The sequence below is a fragment of the Ostrinia nubilalis genome, chromosome 27 (genome assembly GCF_963855985.1).
Source record: "Ostrinia nubilalis chromosome 27, ilOstNubi1.1, whole genome shotgun sequence".
In the NCBI taxonomy this organism is placed as follows: Eukaryota; Metazoa; Arthropoda; class Insecta; order Lepidoptera; family Crambidae; genus Ostrinia; species Ostrinia nubilalis.
Window position 1 is genome coordinate 905448 of NC_087114.1, and position 21169 is coordinate 926616.

The 21169-nt window shown below is 45.4% G+C and overlaps 1 protein-coding gene across 1 annotated transcript in view; it reads left to right on the forward strand.

The window, feature by feature from the left end:
• The window catches only part of LOC135084772 (uncharacterized), a 30891-nt gene extending 10837 nt beyond the window's left edge, over positions 1-20054 (forward strand). The window contains exons 2-19 of the mRNA XM_063979511.1: positions 1631-1733; positions 8622-8803; positions 9569-9742; positions 10320-10493; positions 11081-11254; positions 11933-12106; positions 12675-12848; positions 13753-13926; positions 15376-15921; positions 16399-16586; positions 16886-16997; positions 17549-17732; positions 18673-18736; positions 18793-18845; positions 18913-18972; positions 19031-19179; positions 19669-19849; positions 19946-20054. Of these exons, the coding sequence (XP_063835581.1) occupies positions 1639-1733; positions 8622-8803; positions 9569-9742; positions 10320-10493; positions 11081-11254; positions 11933-12106; positions 12675-12848; positions 13753-13926; positions 15376-15921; positions 16399-16586; positions 16886-16997; positions 17549-17732; positions 18673-18736; positions 18793-18845; positions 18913-18972; positions 19031-19179; positions 19669-19849; positions 19946-20054 (2967 nt within the window). The 5' untranslated portion in view covers positions 1631-1638. The remainder of the gene's footprint in view (positions 1-1630; positions 1734-8621; positions 8804-9568; positions 9743-10319; positions 10494-11080; positions 11255-11932; positions 12107-12674; positions 12849-13752; positions 13927-15375; positions 15922-16398; positions 16587-16885; positions 16998-17548; positions 17733-18672; positions 18737-18792; positions 18846-18912; positions 18973-19030; positions 19180-19668; positions 19850-19945) is intronic.
• Positions 20055-21169: the final 1115 nt, after the last annotated feature.

The window sequence follows — 21169 nt, forward strand, 5'->3', positions numbered from 1 at the left end:
CTTTGGAGTAGTTTCCGTCGAGCGGCTCCTATAGTAGCTCTGTCAGCCCAAACTGGTGCACCATAGCAAATGGAGCTTAAATAAGTGGCCGAATATATTACTCGGAGGATTTTAAACGTTAGACCCCACGTCGAGGTTGAAATGTGACTTAAGGCATAAAAGTTCTTTTTAGCTTTTTCACCGATCTGTTTAATGTGCTCGACAAAACTAAAGTTTTTCTCTAAAATTAGTCCGAGATAGCAAACAGATTCCCGTTTTTTAACAGTTATTTCATTGAATTTAATGCGAGGCAAAACTTTAAGATTACCTTTTAATAGAAGCTGATAAGTTTTGTGAGGGGCAAACTGCAAACGATTCCTGTCTCCCCATTGAGATATTAAATTCAAGCATGTATCCGCTAGATTTTCAAGCTTTGATCTAGTGTCAGCCTCTATTAAAAGGAGACCGTCATCAGCGTACCCGGTTAACGAACAGCCTTCGGGTAATGGTAATGCTAGAAAATCATCGAAACCCAAATTCCAAAGGTAGGGCCCTAGGACCGATCCTTGGGGACAGCCGCGCGTGAGCACCTTTGATTCAGCATGATGGCCGAGTTTTAATTTAGTTGTACCGTTACAAAAGTACGAGTGCAGTAGTGAATATATATTACTATAGCATCCACGAACTTTCAGTTTTAAGAGCAGGATCGGCCACCAAGCATTGTCGAAGGCACCTGAAATATCGAGGAATATTCCTACAACGTACTTTGCCACCGAGGACGTCACTTTTTGTCTAACAGATATTACTGCATCTGCAGTAGACTTCCCGGCGGTGAAGCCAAACTGCTGCTCGTGAAAAATTGGACCACCCGGTAGCAAACGCGGCACTACTAATCGCTCTAACAATTTACCTAATGAGGGAAGTAATGTAATAGGTCGGTACGATTTAGGATCTTCGGGCGGTTTGTCACCTCCCTTTGGTATAATTTTAATAAATCCGCGACGCCATATACTCGGAAACACGCCCTCCGAGATACAACGAGTGAAAACATTAAGAATATCCGTTCCGGCTGTTTTACACGCTGCTTTAATCATTTTATTTGATATTTTATCTTCGCCCGATGCTTTGTTTAAGGGTAAACTATTTACTATATCGTAAAACTCATCAAGGCTAGGAATAGAAGACACAGGCGACTCAGGCAGCACCGCAATAGCATTTCTGACGTCCCGATGATAATCGTTATCGTCAGACACACTATCGTCGGGTATAAGCGCGTTAAGAAGAGCACCTGTTGTTTCCTCTACACCCACCGTATGAGTGTTGTTAATTTTTATGTTAGAAATATAAGCAATATCTAATTTACGGTTAGCTTTGAATTCATGATATATCGGAGACCACGGACCCTCTTTTTCTAATCTCTCGACTGTTTTCCGCAGTAACACGCCCTTGGCTTTAGTTACAGCAGCTATATCCCTATGGATGCAAAAAGTCGCTATTTGTAAGGACCCTAATGCGTTTGTCTTCCGCTAAGGGTGGCTGCCAGATGGTTAGGATTTGGCAGGATTCTCCAGATTTTTTGTATATTCTCCTGACTCCCGACAAAATCAAAATCTTCCGACAAACATCTCAATTTTAAATTGATTTGTTCCAGTACACTACATGGCACATGATGGCGAGAAACAAAGCTGGGACGATGACGAGCGCTTCTATTCTTCAGGCCGAGACAGCGACGACAGCCCTATACTATCCTACAGGTTAGTATCAGAATTTAACTTGGCCAGATCTCCCATTTGCCTATGATACGGGATTATTCCCACCTCTCGTTCCCACCGCTGCAACTCCTGTGTAGCCAGGATTTACAGCTTGACCGCCAACAACCCAACCAGTGAAGGTCAAGTTTGTCCCGGGGGAAAGTCAAACTGTCATTGGACCAGCAACGAAATTAATCAGAAGAACATAGGAGGAGTTCGAAGTTAAGGTTCGACCTAATTCGAATAATAGTTCGAATGGAGGGACCATTGTAAAGCGGATGACAGGTGACAAACAAAGGTTCAAACGGGACTATTCCCACCTGTCGTTCCCACCGCTGCAAATCCTGTGTAGCCAGGATCTACAGCTTGACCGCTTACAACCCAACCAGTGAAGGTCAAGTTTGTCCCGGGGGAAAGTTAAACTGTCATTGGACCCGCAACGAAAGTAATCAGAAGAACATAGGAGTTCGAAGTTAAGGTTCGACTTCACTCCATTGCCAAGCGGATGACAGGTGACGAAAAAGGTTTAGTAATTTTTAAGAAAAGACCTATGCCTATGGTAGAAATTTGCCTATGGTAGTAGAGGGTCGTGCTCCTTCAGTGGAGACTCTATGACCTGACGATGATGGCATATCTTTAAATACATATAACTCAAAGGTGACTGACTGACTGACATAGTGATCTATCAACGCACAGCCCAAACCACTGGACGGATCGGGCTGAAATTTGGCATGCAGGTAGATGTTATGACGTAGGCATCCGCTAAGAAAGGATTGTACGAAACTCCACCCCTAAGGGGGTAAAACGGGATCCACGCGTACGAAGTCGCGGGCGGCCGCTAGTCTATGAATTAGGCATTCATAACCCGTCTGGCCAGCGTGGGGGGTGTAGGCCAAATACTTCATTTGCCTGTTAAATTAGAGGTGCTCTTGCAGTAGAGACTGAATCACTTGACGATGACGTAACTGCCTTATTTATTTACTTATTTATTATTCTTCTTACTTCTTCTTCTTTTCGTATCAACAAACCTACACAGCGTCGGCCCAAAACTCCGCCACAATAATGGCGTTTTCAGTAGCCTTCATTAAATCTTCCGGCCTGCAGTTGTTTGGGCACGCAGGGCACGACATCATGTGCTTCGTCGACTGGGGAACAAAACCACACCTGCACTCCAAGTTTGAGCCATCCAAGAAACCCCACCTGAACAGATTGTCCTTACTACGGCCGACCTGCGTCCGAAGTCTATTTAAAGACTTCCTCATAAGTATAGTAAGTATTCGAGATAATGGTTTTGTTAATCAGTAACACAAATTAGGAACTGGCAGCTCTAAAAAAGTTTGTAGTTTAAGAACACCTGCCCGCCAAATGTTGGTCTCTAAGTGCTTGTAGGGCAAAAAAACTATGCGACATGTAAAAAGGACAGTACTTAATTTTTTTTTAGTCTATCCCTCCCTACTAATACATATTATAAATGGGAAAGTTACTCTGTCTGTCGGTGTCGCTTTCACCCCTAAAACACTGAACCGATTTTGATTAAATTTGGCATAGAGATAGTGTGAGTCCCGGGAAAGGACATAGGATAGTTTTTATCCCGGTTTTTGAAACAGGGACGCGCGCGGTGAAGTTTTTCTGTGACAGACAAAATTTTACGCGGGTGAAGCCGCGAGTGGAAAGCTAGTTTTCTTTAAATACTTTGCGATGTTTTTAAGTACTATTTTATTTTAATAGCCTATAAAAATAAAGGATTTTTTACCTTGATAAACCACATGGAATCAAGTGTGAAATGTTCTCTTTAATTAATTCTAAAACTAAGCGGAAATATGGGCACTGCTTATCTTACCGGGTTTTATTTTAATCTTAAATTAATTTAATTAATCCTATAGTTAAGCTCACATTTTGCCTCATTCCTTTATCGAATACCCGTATTCACAAACATTGCTATGAGGTCTCACAGTGCGCGTGAACGCAGAGGGTGACATACGAACCAATCACAGAGCTCTATTCAATGCTGTGCGTTCGATTTGCTGCTTCAATTATGCAAGTATCGTTTGTGGATACGGGCGTTACAGGTTAACATACCTTTTTTCAAATCAAATCAAATCAAAATCATTTATTGCATAATGTAGGTACATACAGGGTGTTAGGTAAATGGGTATATGAGCCGACACTAGTCCATGTTAACATGGGCATATAAATGGTATGGTGAAGTCAGTTTGATATCATCATTTTATTTTTTTTAATTTTCATACAAAATAAATTTTATAAAATCCGATTTGTATGAAAATTAAAATAATTAAAATGAAGATATCAATTTTCTGACTTCACCATACCATTTATATGCCCATGTTAACATGGGCTAGTGTCGGCTCATATACCCATTTACCTAACACCCTGTATAGGTCACATAAAAAATTATATTGTTCAGCTACATCATACCATATCGGCATGCAACAGATACCTATTTCAGATTTTAATAAATAATATTATTTACTTAACTTAATATTTGTACCGATGTAATGCTCAAAGACTGTCCCAAATAAAGAGAAAAAAAAATATGAAAGAAAATGTTTTAGGAGTCTTGTTGAAATGTTAAAAGTTCGGGTTACAAAAACTAAAAAAAAGTGACAAAGGATAGGATTACAACTAAATGAATGATTTTAAATGAAGTTTAGGTTCGTTTCACCCGAATGACGTCCACTGCTGGACAAAGGCCTCCCCCAAGGATTTCCACAAAGACCGGTCTCGCGCCGCCCGCATCCAGGCACCTCCCGCGACCTTCACCAGGTCGTTGGTCCACCTAGTGGGAGGCCTGCCCAGTTATTTTAGGTTCGTTTCACCCGAATGACGTCCACTGCTAGACAAAGGCCTCCCCCAAGGATTTCCACAAAGACCGGTCCCGCGCCGCCCGCATCCAGGCACCTCCCGCGACCTTCACCAGATCGTCGGTCCTCCTAGTGGGAGGCCTGCCCACATTACGTCTTCCGGCTCGTGAACTCGAGAACTTTTCTGCCCCAGCGGCCATGAGCTCTGCGATCTATGTAGTTAGTTTAGGTCATCATCATCATTTCAGCCATAGGACGTCCACTGCTGAACATAGGCCTCCCCCAATGATTTCCACAATGGCCGGTTGGTAGCGGCCTGCGTCCAGCGCCTTCCTGCTACCTTTATGAGGTCGTCGGTCCACCTAGTTTAGGTACCTTTATCTATGTAGTTAGTTTAACTACCTTTTCATTATCACAGAGCTACAGTAAAAAGCGAAACAAGGTCATGCGCGTTTCCTGCTATGAAACAATGGGAAAAAAATAATTAAACCAAACCGCTGACAATAGAAATTGTTCTGTCCACTTAGTACTTGTTTTCTTCATGGCCATGCGATGGATTGTTATTGATTGGAACGATTTATCTTTTAAATGCGGGCATCTATACTTATAATAAATCTGTAGAGAGGTCAATTCTGTACATGAAATATATTTTCAAAATAACTATCAGGGGGTGATTAGTGATCGATACTGATGCCAAAAATGCAATCAGTAAAATTTTTGTCTGTCTGTCTGTCTGTCCGTCTGTATGTTCCTTATAGAAACAAAAACTACTCGACGGATTTTAACGAAACTTGGTACAATTATTCTTCATACTCCTGGGCAGGTTATAGTATACTTAGGAATTCCCACGGGAACAGGAATTAGCGGGAAAATCCTTTTGTATGAAAAATCTAAACTGCTTAAGTTAGACGCTTGAAATTTGGTATGTAGGTACCTTAGTAAACTTAAAGCTTAGTTACAACAAGGAATTCCCGAAATTCTCACGGAAACGGGAATTACCGGGAAAATCCTTTTGTATGAAAAATCTAAACTGCTTTAAGTTAGACGCTTGAAATTTGGCATGCAGATACCTTAGTAAACTTAAAGCTTAGTTACAACAGGATATTTCAAAATTCCCACGGGAACGGGAGTTAGCGGGAAAAAACATTTGTATGAAAAAATCTAAACCGCGTAAGATAGATGAAGGGGGTAAAACGGGATCCACGCGTACGAAGTCGCGGGCGGCCGCTAGTAGTGCATAAATTAGTAACCTACGGTTGATTTTGTGAGACTGACGAACGCACAGCGTTGAATAGAGCTCTGTGATTGGTTCGTGTGTCACCCTGTGCGTACACGCGCACTGTGAGACCTCATAGTAATGTTTGTGAATACGGGCGTGAGTTCTCAGCACTTGCCAAATGTTTGTCTCGAAGCGCTGGTAGGGCAGAAAATAATGATACAATACACTGAAAGTTGCATTTTCTCCTCGTTAAAAAAAACAATGCCGAATTATAAAGCTAATTTCGATTTTTGCTCTACATACGATTAATTTTTATACAGGTGTTCCTACCTACCATGCGTATCGATCAAACCGCCATGTATGACTCTCGATTGTGCATAATTCTGAAGTTTATTTTTTGTTAAAATTGTATTTAAAAAATCATAATATGCCAAATCAAATTGGGCAATAGAAGAAGTTACCTGCTATTATAATGCGAACCAACCGAACCTTTGTTTGTCACCTGTCATCCGCTTTGCAATGGAGGGAAGTCGAACCTTCATTTCGAACTCCTCCTATGTTCTTCTGATTAATTTCGTTGCGGGTCCAATGACAGTTTAACTTTCCCCCGGGACAAACTTGACCTTCATTGGTTGGGTTTTTGTGGCGGTCAAGCTGTAGATCCTGGCTACACAGGAGTTGCAGTGGTGGGAACGAGAGGTGGGAATAGTCCCGTATTATAATGCGAACATTAGACGTCCCCAACCCGTCTGGCCAGCGTGGGGAGTGCAGTCCAAATCCTCCATTTGCCTCTGGTAAATTAGAGAGGGTCGTGCTCCTGCAGTGGAGACTAAATGACCTGATGATGGTGATGATTCTCTTGTCCCTTGAGACGTAAAGCATGACGTACGTAATGTTAACGTTCAGCCAAACTAACGCGATCAGACTTAAATGCATTGATCGCCATCGCTGGCCGCTGCACGCCAGCTGATCGCGTTGGTTTGGCTGTACCATTAGGCCTCAGCCTCGAGTTTAGCGGGCAGCGGGGCGGCGGCGGTAGCGGCGCGGGAGCGGCAGGATCTTATGCGTAAAATCAAATAAACCGGTTCTCGAAAACAGCGGCGCGGGAGCGGGCAACAGCGCACTCCTTCTTTTGCCCACAATAAATCGAGCGTTAGGAATACATTTGAATAGAAATAAAATTGTCGCCGTTGTTCAGACATTTCGTTTGCGAATAAAAACAAATATCTCGACAACACAACCCCGAACACAACACTTCGCCGCTAAAGCGCCGCGCGAGCTGCCCGCTTGTTTCGAGAACGGGTCTGTGTTCCCCGGCCCGCTCCCGCGCCGCCGCCGCTCCCGCGCCGCTGCCCGCTAAATTCGAGGCTGAGGCCTTAGAGATGTAATGCGTGCCGCAAAAACATTTCATCATCATCATCAACGTCATTTCACCCATACGACGTCCACTGCTGAACGTAGGCCTCCCTCAATGACTTCCATTATGATCGGTTGGCAGCGGCCTGTATTTATGAGGTCGTCGGTCCACCTTATGGGTAAACATTGGTGGAAAAACATTTAATAACTTCGTAAATTAGGACGTATAAAATTCTGCCTAGAATTTGCTTTTGGTATAAAATAATGATTGGTGAATCAATCAAAAAGCTATCTATAATCTCACTCCCGCAAAGTAAAATTAATCTTGTAATCAAACATGATTTTTAATCTAAATCTGAATCTATAATCTCTAATCAATTTAATCTGTAATCTATGATTCATTACTATCATGTCGCATTTTATTACAAAACATCCAATTAAATTGATAAAAACATTCCAATTAGTTCAATTGAGCTGTTTCTAATCATGCCTTAGTTTTTAATCCATTAATCGCACACGCCGTCAGTACATGTTACTTAATTAATTAATTTGTCAACTAAGTTCGTTAAAATTGAAAATGGCCTTCAAAAACACATGTGCTGGCCGTTAAAAATGACTAAACAAAAAAATGCGCCAGCTCAGTAACTGATGGAATGCTTTAGGCAGTGTTTTTCAACCTTTTTCATGACACGACACGACCCCCCTAGTATAAAAAAATATTTTGCGACCCCCCGACTGCTCGCTTTTTTTCATGCATTTTTTAAGGTTACAAAGATGTAAGGACTGAATTTTTCAATACATACAGCATTTATGCATGTGTGTCCAAGCGCACTGTGAGACCTCACAGTTATATGATATGTTTGTGAATACATTGTCAATGTCTGCAAGCGAGACAGATCACTTGTCAGTCTGATTAAATATGACGTCAGCGCAAATAGCGTAAACAGTTACAAATCTTTGCATGCCTCAACTCTTGTTGCGCGACCTATACATGTCATAGCACCGCGCGTCAAAATGCATTGAAGTCTTCAATGCATCTTGACGCACATTCTTCAATTTGAAGAACGATAAAGTTTCGGCGAAACCAATGCGTGCAGCCTGCGTTCGCGTTCCTAAGGCTTACTATAATAAAATCAGAAACGCCAAAATAACAAGCGTGTTTTATCGCCGATCGCCGCGTTCAGACGCTGCATAGATCGCCGCAGCCAATAACAGGACGTATTGATGTGAACTCATTGCTACAAATTCATACATTACTTAAATGCCAGCGCGCACGCAGGCTGGCCGAACGAGAGGTGCGCGCCGAGTTAAAAAAAAAAACCAGCGGCTACACGCCCTCCAAACAAAGCCCGAAAATCTTTCAGGTCGAGCTGTAAAATCGTTTTGAATGCTTGTCTGTGAGACTGCAAATATGTTAACGAGTACAATGACAGGCTCGTGGCGATCCAAACGTGCAGACTCGGCATAAATACTATAATTGAGTATTTGTTCCAGATACGACCGCCACCGCCGCTATGCGTCATACACACAGGCCCCGGAGCCTCACGGGCCCCGCGAGAGGAGGTCCGCCGTCACCGCGCTGGCCAAGTGCTTCCTGTTCTCCGCCGCCATGATCCTGTTCTGCGCGCTGCTGTACATCCCGGCCTACAACCGCGCCAGCGACCAGCTGCCCAAAGGTGAGGCATCATCATCCAACAGCTGAAGAACGAGACAAAAGAGAGTAGAAAGAGACAAGGCAACTCAACGGCTATTAAGTACTGTATAAGAGAAAGATCCCAAAGGTGCGTCATCATCCAACAGCCCAAGGTCTGCTAGATAAAGGCGACAAATTAATAGTCCAACGGTGCCAGCTGCCTAAAGGTTCGTTGGTCTCATAGGTACCCTTACAGTGTCAACACAACGGCGTCGTGTTGGATTCGAGGGTTCCCCATCTAGACTTGCGCTTCTAAAGATGTTGCAAGAAAAAACTAGCTGATGACCTCACTTTTTTCTCTTAAAAAGTGACGTCATCAGCATGATTATGACGTCACTTTTTACCCTAAAAGTGACGTCATGATTCAGCCAAAGGACGTCTTCTGCTGGATCGAGGTTTAGAATCAGGAGAGACGGTTGCTGTACAGTGGTCTGGAATCAGGAAAGTCGTTACTATTACGCTGCCCGTATCCAGGCGCTTTCCTCTACCTTCACTAGATCGTCTGTCCACTGAATGAAAGGTTTGTCCACATCGCGACTTTTAGTGTCATTAGTCCATCATCGGTCCACCTTAACACTCAGTTTAGACACTGTAGCTCGTCAGTCCATGGAGTCGCTTCAAACACTCCTGATGCTGTAAGCCCTGCTCCGCGTCTTTTGGGTCTGCGTTGCCCGCATCTAGGGTCTTCTCGTGATTTCGCCAGCTCGTCGGTCCATCAAGTAGCTTCAAACACCCCTGCTGCTGTAAGCCCTGCTCCGCTGCGCCTCGTACACTCAGGCTTCGGAGCCTCACGGGCCCCGCGAGAGGAGGTCCGCCGTCACCGCGCTGGCCAAGTGCTTCCTGTTCTCCGCCGCCATGATCCTGTTCTGCGCGCTCCTGTACATCCCGGCCTACAACCGCGCCAGCGACCAGCTGCCCAAAGGTGCGTCATCATCCAACAGCCCAAGGTCTGCTAGATAAAGGCGACAATAGTCCAACGGTGCCAGCTGCCTAAAGGTTCGTCCGTCTTCAATTCAGTCTCACAGACGCCACACAAGCACGACAGTGCGATGCGTTGACGCTGCGACGACTGAGCGGTGACACTCCGTGATTCTAGATAGACTGAATGACATGCCACACAGTGCGTTGAAATGACGTGCGCTTACGTCACGCGCGCGTAACGCACAAAGTGACAGGGAGACGAGGCGAGGAGGGTAATGCTGTTGCTGAGTTGCGATGACGTCATTTTTTTACCCATTCGATTAAGCTCATCATTTAGCTAAAAGACGTCCACAGCTGGGTAAAGCCTCCCTGAAAGATTTCTACCACGATTGGTCTGTCCAAATCCAAGCGCTTCCCGCAAACTTCACTAGATCGTCGGTCCACTGAGTGGAAGACCTGTCCACACCGCGTCTTCTAGTTCCTGATCTGGGTCCGTGTTGCCCGCATCTAGGGTCTTCTCGTGATTTCGCCAGCTCGTCGGTCCATCGAGTCGCTTTATACACCCCTGCTGCTGTAAGCCCTGCCCCGCTACGCCTCGTACACTCAGGCCTCGGAGCCTCACGGGCCCCGCGAGAGGAGGTCCGCCGTCACCGCGCTGGCCAAGTGCTTCCTGTTCTCCGCCGCCATGATCCTGTTCTGCGCGCTGCTGTACATCCCGGCCTACAACCGCGCCAGCGACCAGCTGCCCAAAGGTGAGGCACCATCATCCAACAGCCCAAGGTCTGCTAGATACAGGCGACAATAGTCCAACGGTGCCAGCTGCCTAAAGGTTCGTCCGTCTTCATTTCAGTCTTACAGAGACGCCACACAAGCACGACAGTGCGATGCGTTGAAGCTGCGACGACTGAGCGGTGACTCTCCGTGATTCTACATAGAGACTGAATTACATGCCACACAGTGCGTTGAAATGACGCGCGCTTACGTCACGCGCGCGTAACGCCCAAAGTGACAAGGAGACGAGGCGAAGAGGGTAACGCTGTTGCTGAGTGAGTTGCGATGACGTCACTTTTTTACCCATTTGATTAAGCTCATCATTTAGCTAAAAGACGTCCACAGCTGGGTAAAGTCTCCCTGAAAGATTTCTACCACGACTGGTCTGTCCAAATCCAAGCGCTTCCCGCAAACTTCACTAGATCGTCGGTCCACTGAGTGGAAGACCTGTCCACACCGCGTCTTCTAGTTCGTGGTTTAGGTCTGCGTTGCCCGCACTAGGGTCTTCTCGTGATTTCGCCAGCTCGTCGGTCCATCGAGTCGCTTCAAACACCCCTGCTGCTGTAAGCCCTTCCCCGCTACGCCTCGTACACTCAGGCCTCGGAGCCTCACGGGCCCCGCGAGAGGAGGTCCGCCGTCACCGCGCTGGCCAAGTGCTTCCTGTTCTCCGCCGCCATGATCCTGTTCTGCGCGCTGCTGTACATCCCGGCCTACAACCGCGCCAGCGACCAGCTGCCCAAAGGTGAGGCATTATCTAACAGCTGAAGAACGAAACGAGAGAGTAGAAAGAGACAAGGCAACTCAACGGCTGTAGGGCTACTGATACGAAAGACAGAGACGGCAGTTCAATCGTCATCAAGACGTGGAAAAGGTCTACTACCAGACCCTCCAACTGCCACCGTGTAAGAAACATCTACGCTGCTCCTAAAAGGCAGACACCATCTACCAAATCAAGTACTTTTATGAGCTTTCAATACACAATTCTTCCCTAGATGCTGCAAGAAAATACTAGCTGATGACGTCACTTTTTACTCAAAAAGTGACGTCATCATTCAGCCAAAGGACGTCCTCTGCTGGACAGAGGTCTGGAATCAGGAAAGACGGTACTAAGCTGCCTATATCCAGGATTTCAGGCGCTTTCCGGGACCTTCACTAGATCGTCTGTCCACTGAGTGGAAGGCCTGTCCACATCGCGTCTTTTAGTGTCATTTGGTCATCTTCGGTCCACCTTAAGACTCAGTTTAGACACTGTAGCTCGTCAGTCCATGGAGTCGCTTTATACACCACTGCTGCTGTAAGTCCTGCCCCGCTACGCCTCCTACACTCAGGCTTCGGAGCCCATTCACGGGCCCGCCTCAGTTTAGACACTAGATCGTCGGTCCATGGAGTCGTTTTATACACTGTCCCCTGCTGCTGTAAGCCCTGCCCCGCTACGCCTCGTACACCCAGGCCTCGGAGCCTCACGGGCCCCGCGAGAGGAGGTCCGCCGTCACCGCGCTGGCCAAGTGCTTCCTGTTCTCCGCCGCCATGATCCTGTTCTGCGCGCTGCTGTACATCCCGGCCTACAACCGCGCCAGCGACCAGCTGCCCAAAGGTGAGCCATCATCATCCAACAGCCAAAGGTCTGCTAGATACAGGCGACAATAGTCCAACGGTGCCAGCTGCCTAAAGGTTTGTTCATCTTCATTTCAGTCTCACAGAGACGCCACACAAGCACGACAGTGCGATGCGTAGACGCTGCGACGACTGAGCGGTGACGCTCCGTGATTCTACATAGAGACTGAATGACATGCCACACAGTGCGTTGAAATGACGTGCGCTTACGTGACGCGCGCATAACGCACAAAGTGACAAGGAGACGAGGCGAGGAGGGTAATGCTGATGTAACTTTTTTACCCATTTGATTAAGCTCATCATTTAGCTAAAAGACGTCCACAGCTGGGTAAAAGCCTCCCTGAAAGATTTCTACCATGACTGGTCTGTCCAAATCCAAGCGCTTCCCGCAAATTTCACTAGATCGTCGGTCCACTGAGTGGAAGACCTGTCCACACCGCGTCTTCTAGTTCGTGGTTTAGGTCTGCGTTGCCCGCACTAGGGTCTTCTCGTGTTTTCGCCAGCTCGTCGGTCCATCAAGTAGCTTCAAACACCCCTGCTGCTGTAAGCCCTGCCCCGCTACGCCTCGAACACTCAGGCCTCGGAGCCTCACGGGCCCCGCGAAAGGAGGTCCGCCGTCACCGCGCTGGCCAAGTGCTTCCTGTTCTCCGCCGCCATGATCCTGTTCTGCGCGCTGCTGTACATCCCGGCCTACAACCGCGCCAGCGACCAGCTGCCCAAAGGTGCGTCATCATCATTACAGCTATGCACCCAGCCCTGGACAAAGAGACAGTAGCCCAAACGGTACCAGCTGCCCAAAGGTGAGGCATCATCATCCAACAGCTAAAGGTCATCTAGATAAAAGTGATATAGTTCCAAAATACTGAACTGTCCTATGCATGACATTGACAGTGGGGCGCCACCGTCAATACCGGATCGCTGGTTCCGATTTTTGCCATGTTGGAAACCATATAGTTGAACGATGGTAGCGCCCCCCTGTCATTGAGTTTGGTGGGACAGTTCAGCGTGGGTCATCTATAACGATGTTAGCTGCCTAAAGGTGAGTCACCTTTCAGCCGACTACTACTGCTGCTGAACAAAAGCCTCCCTCAAGACTGCAAGATGACAAAAAGTGTCAAAGCTGGATCGCTGATTCGACTGTCTAACAGCCATGTTTGCTAATGCTAAAGGGGTATTTGACGCCATCTCTCTATCGAACTTTTTATGAGCTGTCAAAACGCAATTCTTCCAAAGGATTTTCAAGAAAATACTAGCTGATGACGTCACTTTTTGCCCAAAAAGTGACGTCATCATTCAGCTAAAGGACGTCCTCTGCTGGACAGAGGTCTGGAATCAGGAAAGACGGTATTAAGCTGCCTATATCCAGGATATCAGGCGCTTTCCGGGACCTTCACTAGATCGTCTGTCCACTGAGTGGAAGGCCTGTCCACATAGCGTCTTTTAGTATCATTAGGCCATCATCGATCCACCTTAAGACTCAGTTTAGACACTAGATCTTCAGTCCATCGAGTCGCTTTAAACACCCCTGCTGCTGTAAGTTTGTTGTTGCCCGCATCTTGGGTCTTCTCGTGATTTCGCCAGCTCGTCGGTCCATCGAGTCGCATTAAACACCCCTGCTGCTGTAAGCCCTGCCCCGCTGCGCCTCGTACACTCAGGCCTCGGAGCCTCACGGGCCCCGCGAGAGGAGGTCCGCCGTCACCGCGCTGGCCAAGTGCTTCCTGTTCTCCGCCGCCATGATCCTGTTCTGCGCGCTGCTGTACATCCCGGCCTACAACCGCGCCAGCGACCAGCTGCCCAAAGGTGAGCCATCATCATCCAACAGCCCAAGGTCTTTGTTAGCTGCCTATAGGTGAGTCGAGTCACCTTTCAGCCGACTACGACTGCTGCTGAACAAAAGCCTCCCTCAAGACTGCAAGATGACAAAAAGTGTCAAAGCTGGATCGCTGATTCGACTGTCTAACAGCCATGTTTGCTAATGCTAAAAGGGTATTTGGCGCCATCTCTCTTTCGGATTCTTTATGAGCTGTCAAAACGCAATTCTTCTAAAGATGTTGTAAGAAAACACTAGCTGATGACGTCACATTTTACTTAAAAAGTGACGTCATCATTCAGCCAAAGGACATCCTCTGCTGGACATAGGTCTGGAATCAGGAAAGACGGTACTAAGCTGCCAGGCATTATCCAGGACCTTCACTAGATCGTCTGTCCACTGAGTGGAAGGCCTGTTCACATCGCGTTTTTTAGTGTCATTAGGTCATCATCGGTCCACCTTAAGACTCAGTTTAGACACTAGATCGTCAGTCCATCAAGTAGCTTCAAACACCCCTGCTGCTGGTGCGTCATCATCATCCAACAGCTAAAGGACTTCCACTGCTGGACGAAAGCCCAACGGTGTCAACTGCATAAAGGTGAGTACAGCATCATTTCTGCCTATCGTCTGCTAGATAAAGGCGACAGTAGCCCAACGATGTCAGCTGCTTATAGGTTCGTTGTTTTCATACCCTTACAGCGTCCCAGTGCTTCTCATAGAAGACCTTCTGTCTCAATGCTGGGCGAAAGTATCCCCCCAGATTCCTCCACGACGACGTCACTTTTTACTTACTTGATGACTTCATCATTCAGCCAAAGGATGTCCACTGCAGAAGAAAGATTCCAAAGTGTCTTATTGCTGGGAAAAGGTCTAGCCCCATTTCCCTCCAACGATAAAGGTCCAAAGGTGACAAAAACACAACGGCGTCGAGCTGGATTCGAGGTTTCCCCATCTAGACTTTCGCTTCCAAAGATGTTGCAAGAAAACACTAGCTGATGACGTCACTTTTTGACCAACTTAAAAGACGTCCTCTGTTGGACAGAGGTGTTCAGGATATCTGGAATCAGGAAAGACGGCACGCTGTACGGGTAACGCTGCCCGTAATGTGAAATGAAATTTTAGGGTTAAATTAGATTAATTTTATTTTAATTGATTTGAATATTGTGTGAATTTTAATGTCTAACTAATTTTCCTATACAATGTATTTTGATTTTGGAATAAATAAATTGAATTGAAATTGAATTGAACGCTGCCCGTATCCAGGTGCTTTTCAGGACATTCACTAGATCGTCTGTCCACTGAGTGACTGAGTGAAAGGCTTGTCCTTACCGTGTCTTTTGATTCATGGTCATCACTCAAAAACTTTTCTTCCTTAACTAGCATCAGGCTAGTAAACGCTATTATTATAACAGTAGCTTCAAATTTCCTCTATTTTTCAGGTCTAGTAGCCGGCTGGTCGGTACACACGAATCGGGACACAAAAATATACGTACAGCCGAACAACGTAACCTTAATTCACGAGCCGAAAGACATATGCTCCAAGCTAGATAGAAACAAAAAGAACAAACTGTTCCTTCTTATAGTGGTTTGTTCCTCAACCACTAATTTCGAGAGAAGAGTTGCCATACGCGAAACGTGGGGCAACCGAGACATATACAGAAATCTCGAAAAAGTCTTCAATACTGTCTCGGATAAATACAAAAGTTACAATTATACGTACGACTTGTACCCAGAATCTCATAATGTTAGTGTGAATGTAAGTAAGTCTAGGAGAGACATATCCATTGGCAGTATTTTGCCAGAATTAGCTAAGGTGTTGCAGAATAATATGGTTAATACAAAGACTGAGGATGTACCTGAGAAGCGGTTTGAGGACGACGATGATCCGGTGTTGCCAGAGTTCGACATGAATAAAGAGCTGGGGGAGAACGCGGAAAGTTATGATTATGAATATGAATCTAATATTATGAGGATACCTCCAAGAGGTGAGTGGAATTATTATCTTTTCTTTAATGTCCGTTTTCATCATCAATCCCTAATTTTTAAGTGACCAATATGAAAGTAAATTCCTGTTATGTGTTACCATAGGAGTCACTTAAAAATTAGGGATTGATGTCTTCAATCTAGCGTGATTTTTGCGAAATTAGAGCTTCGAGTGATTTATTTATTTATTTCATTTATTTAACTTTATTAAAGAAACTCACAGCATTGTTTGAATTTGTTGTTTATACCTAAATGCGAAAATAATAATCTGTTTTTCATATATTATCTAAAATACTCAACTTTGATTAAATTTTGATAAAAAAATAGATCTTGCGGTAGGACATAGTTTTTTTTTATGTATGGCTTTTGTTCTTAAATAAAAAAGCTAGGGTAATAAATGTTATTAATTTATTTCCTTATATTTCTTGTATCGAAGTAATACAAATAGATTGCTTCTAATACATTAAATTTTGATACAGGTTACGAAGACAGTCCGAGTTTGGGGAAAATACTAAAAATGTTGAAAGAAAAAGACGTTTTCCCCGAAAAGGTGGAGGAAAAAACAGAAGAGGCTGACAACACCGAACCAGAGTTCAAACTTGTGTTCCTGTTAGGGTTGCCAACGCAGAATAACGACACGGAGGTCCAGAGTAAAATTGACGAAGAGGTGAGCGAACAAAACGTGATAGATACTGTCCAACTTTATACGAAACTAGCGGCCGCCCGCGACTTCGTACGCGTGGATCCCGTTTTACCCCCCTTAGGGGTGGAGTTTCGTAAAATCCTTTCTTAGCGGATGCCTACGTCATAACATCTACCTGCGTGCCAAATTTCAGCCCGATCCGTCCAGTGGTTTGGGCTGTGCGTTGATAGATCACTATGTCAGTCAGTCAGTCAGTCAGTCAGTCAGCCAGTCACCTTTGAGCCTATATATATTTAGATTGTTTTTCTGCGTTCTTTCTTCAGGTGGAAAGGTACGGTGACGTCATTCAGGAGGGGTTTATAGACTCGTACAATAATCTGACGCTGAAGTCTATTATGATGCTGAAGTGGATCACCAATAAGTGTAATGAGAGTGGTGAGTACATCATTATCATCATCATCATCATTGACTGAGTTTCTTGCGCTGCTTCTTCTCAGCACTGGCCCATTTATTGTCCCGAAGCAGTGGTAGGGTTAAAACTGCGACGTGTATTAATTATTGTTAAATGGTATCAAATACATACTCAACTAGCGGCCGCCCGCGACTTCGTATGTGTGGATCCTGTTTTGCCCCCTTAGGGGTTGTATTTTGCAAAATCTCGTCTTAGGCTGAGTTGCAACACCTAATTTTAACGGTAACTATAACGATAACCGGTGCTTTCTGTATACAGTTTGACAACTTTTTGACGTTTGTTAACGTTAAAGTAAGATGGTGCAACCCAATCTTAGTGAGCACCTACATACGTTGTAAAAGAAACCCCAATGCAAAATTTGAGACTCCTAGAACTTGTTGTTTCTGAGATTCCGTGATAAATGAGTGAGATAATCCGTTAATCATGTAGTTTCTGAGATTTTGTGTTGAGTGAGTCAGTCAGTGACCTTTCGCTTTTATAGATATAGATTTTAAAATTGTATGTCTTGTTCCAGTCCGCTACATCCTAAAGACAGACGACGATATGTACATAAACGTGCCAAAACTGATGTTCAACCTGAAGAACCGTTCGCGAGACTTCGATGAGAAGGTGGCGGCGGGGGCGAAAGACCACGAGTACTTGTTGATTGGAGCGCTAATATGTGGTGCGAGACCTGTGCTGGATAGCAATAATAAATGGTCAGTTTATTTTAGTTTTTTCTAATGTCTTCTACTTTTTCTTGTTTTTTTCTTATTCCTTCACAGGTACAGTTGTACCCGCAACCACAGAGGAACTGGTTGTCTTACCTCCAACTGCCGATAGACAACGATGCTGTTAATAATGTTTTTGCAGCGACAGATTTAAATAAGGTGATAAGAGAAGGAGGTATGTAGGTGTATTTCCCCACAGGTACAGGGCTACCTACCGAGTACAGGGTACACTCAGAACTGACTACATAAATATGTGTCTATAGTCTGGTGACAGACCTTTAGAACGGATACTCATGAAATAATAGATCTATAGTCTGGTCCGCGAGCACGTAGAATTTTGTCCAATGACCCCAAGCTACCCATCCTTATCGCTCGCGCGTAATTATGTTGCTGTCGCGCTCGCACACTCACTGCGGGCGCCCGTCGCACAGTCGCGACAGCAATATACTTAATTACGCGCGAGCGATAAGGATGGGTAGCTTGGGGTCATTGGACAAAATTCTACGTGCTCCCGGACCAGACTATAGATCTATTATTTCATGAGTATCCGTTCTAAAGGTCTGTCCACCTACAGGTATAGTCCTCGCTACATGTACGGCGGGCGCGTGTACCCTCACTACCTGTCGGGTACAGGGTACACTGAACTTTTTCTATGTAGTATCCCACATAACCACAGGTCTGTTTCCCCACAGGTACAGTCCCCGCTACATGTACGGCGGGCGTGTGTACCCTCGGTACCTTTCGGGTACAGGGTACACTGAACTTTTTCTATGTATTATCCCACATAACCACAGGTCTGTCTCCCCACAGGTACAGTCCTCGCTACATGTACCGCGGGCGCGTGTACCCTCGGTACCTATCGGGTACAGGGTACACTGAACTATTTCTATGTATTATCCCACATAACCACAGGTCTGTCTCCCCACAGGTACAGTCCTCGCTACATGTACGGCGGGCGGGTGTACCCTCGGTACCTATCGGGTACAGGGTACGCTCTATATTTATAGCTGGTTAACCCCTATAACTCAACAGGTCTGTCCCTCCACAGGTACAGTTCTCGCTACATGTACGGCGGGCGTGTGTACCCTCGGTACCTATCGGGTACAGGGTACGCTCTATATTTATAGCTGGTTATCCCATATAACTTAACAGGTCTGTCCCTCCACAGGTACAGTCCTCGCTACATGTACGGCGGGCGTGTGTACCCTCGGTACCTATCGGGTACAGGGTACACTGAACTTTTTCTATGTATTATCCCACATAACCACAGGTCTGTTTCCCCACAGGTACAGTCCCCGCTACATGTACGGCGGGCGCGTGTACCCTCGGTACCTATCGGGTACAGGGTACGCTCTAAGCTCGCGTGCTGCCAGCGCCCTCTACTCGGCGGCGCTCAGAACTAACTATTTCCATTTGGAGGATATTTATATCACTGGTGAGTTTGATTTCGATGTTTTAATAATGATTGTAAATATTTTGAGTTTTCAATTTTGAGGTGATAATAAATTAATTCTATGTAGTTGTAGGTATTGTAACTTTACCTGAAATGAATTTAATCAAAATAAAAAATATTTTATTAAATTTTGACCACTAGTGGCACTTATTTATGATATAAAATAGTCCAACAGTGTCAGAATCAGACTGTCGATTAGATATTTGCTATTTCGACTCATAAGTGCCACTTGGGATCTAAATTGAATAAAATATTTTTGATTTTGACAATATTCGAAATATAGTCCTGAGAGACCTCTGAGAGACCAATCCTCAGTCAAAGTGATGTCGTCTTTTTGTCAAAACTATGGGAGAACTATGTTTTGATAGCTCATAAAAATAAATAAAACAAATATGTATGTTGACTATTATATTACTAGTTATTGCCTATAATCTTCTAAACTTAGGTATTTTAAATTATTTTTCTCTCCAGGCATGTGCGCCATCCGGTCCTCCCCCCGGATAATCCCGCGGGACGACCCGGACTTTTCGTACCGGGCGGGCAGCACGCGCGCCGAATGCGCCGCGCATTCGCACGCGACCACGCACCGCGTGTCGCCGCGGCGCATGCGGCTGTTACATCGGCGGTTAGGGCGCCTAGACCTGGCTGATAGGTAGGTGGTCATTACAGCTAGCAGTGTAGCCAATGGGAGTCCAGAGCTGGACGTAAGTCTTCAAGGAGAGTCACATAGCACTATCACCTTTTCCAGATGGAACTCGCCCCAAAGATGCGCCTTAAAACGATCTTCCCTTACAGATTCTAGATTGCTGGAACCATGGGCGTACCTAGCTACTAAAGCCTGGTCCGTGAGCACGTAGAATTTTGTCCAATGACCCCAAGCTACCCATCCTTCTCGCTCCCGTGTAACTATATTGCTGTCGCGACTGTGCGACGGGCGCCCGCAGTGAGTGTGCGAGCGCGACAGCAACATAATTACACGCGAGCGATAAGGATGGGTAGCTTGGGGTCATTGGACAAAATTCTACGTGCTCACGGACCAGACTATAATCTAGGGGGAAGAATGCCCCGAGAAGGGGCAACTAAGAGAGCACGTTCTCCTCCTGTTTTCAGCGAGTCGCTGCCATTTTAATTACTTGGGTTCGTCCATCAACGATCTCTTGCTTTTCTTAAATTCTAGATTGCACAGACGCCTGGCGTGACTAATTCATGTTGATAGGTAAGCTAGCAGATAGGAGCCAATAGCATAGCAGACAGGTGGGAGTCCAGAGCTGGACGTGAGCCTTCAAGGAGCGCCACAGAACACCCAAAAGAGCGCTGCAGAAGTCAAGTTTCCTTATCACTTCCACAAAAGACAGCCGGACGCAAGCCGCCTCATAAAGCGCCACAAAGCACAAACGTCCGCCTTTTTTAGACTACTTACAGATTCTAGATTGCTGGAAGCATGTGCGTAACTGCGTACCTAGCTTCTGGCCCATAGAGGGAATTCTCTAATAAGTACCCGCTTTAAAGATCTGTATCTTTATAGTTACAGTCTCCGGTACACCTACGTCTGGTGCGTGTACCCGCGTTACCTATTGGTTACAGGGTACACTAGATTTTCCCATATATCTACAGGTTTGTTCCCCCACAGGTACAGTTCCCGGTACATGTATACAACGTGTTAATGAAAAAGCGCAAAAGAAGAACGGTCACGCCCCATACAAAAAAAAACCCAGACCCGACAGAAACGAGACATACCTCAATTTTTTTGTCATGTCTTAATTACTTAAATTATATATTTTTTATTTTCGAAATCTATGTATAACACCAAAATATTACCCTCTCTTTTTGTTTAGGCGTTATACAAAAACTAATACAAAATGCCTATTTATCACCAAAATTGGTAAATGTATGTACCTAAATGTCTATTACAGCTGCCATGGAATGTATCTAGGTGACCTGGAGATACAGCCGGATTATACAGGGTGGTTAT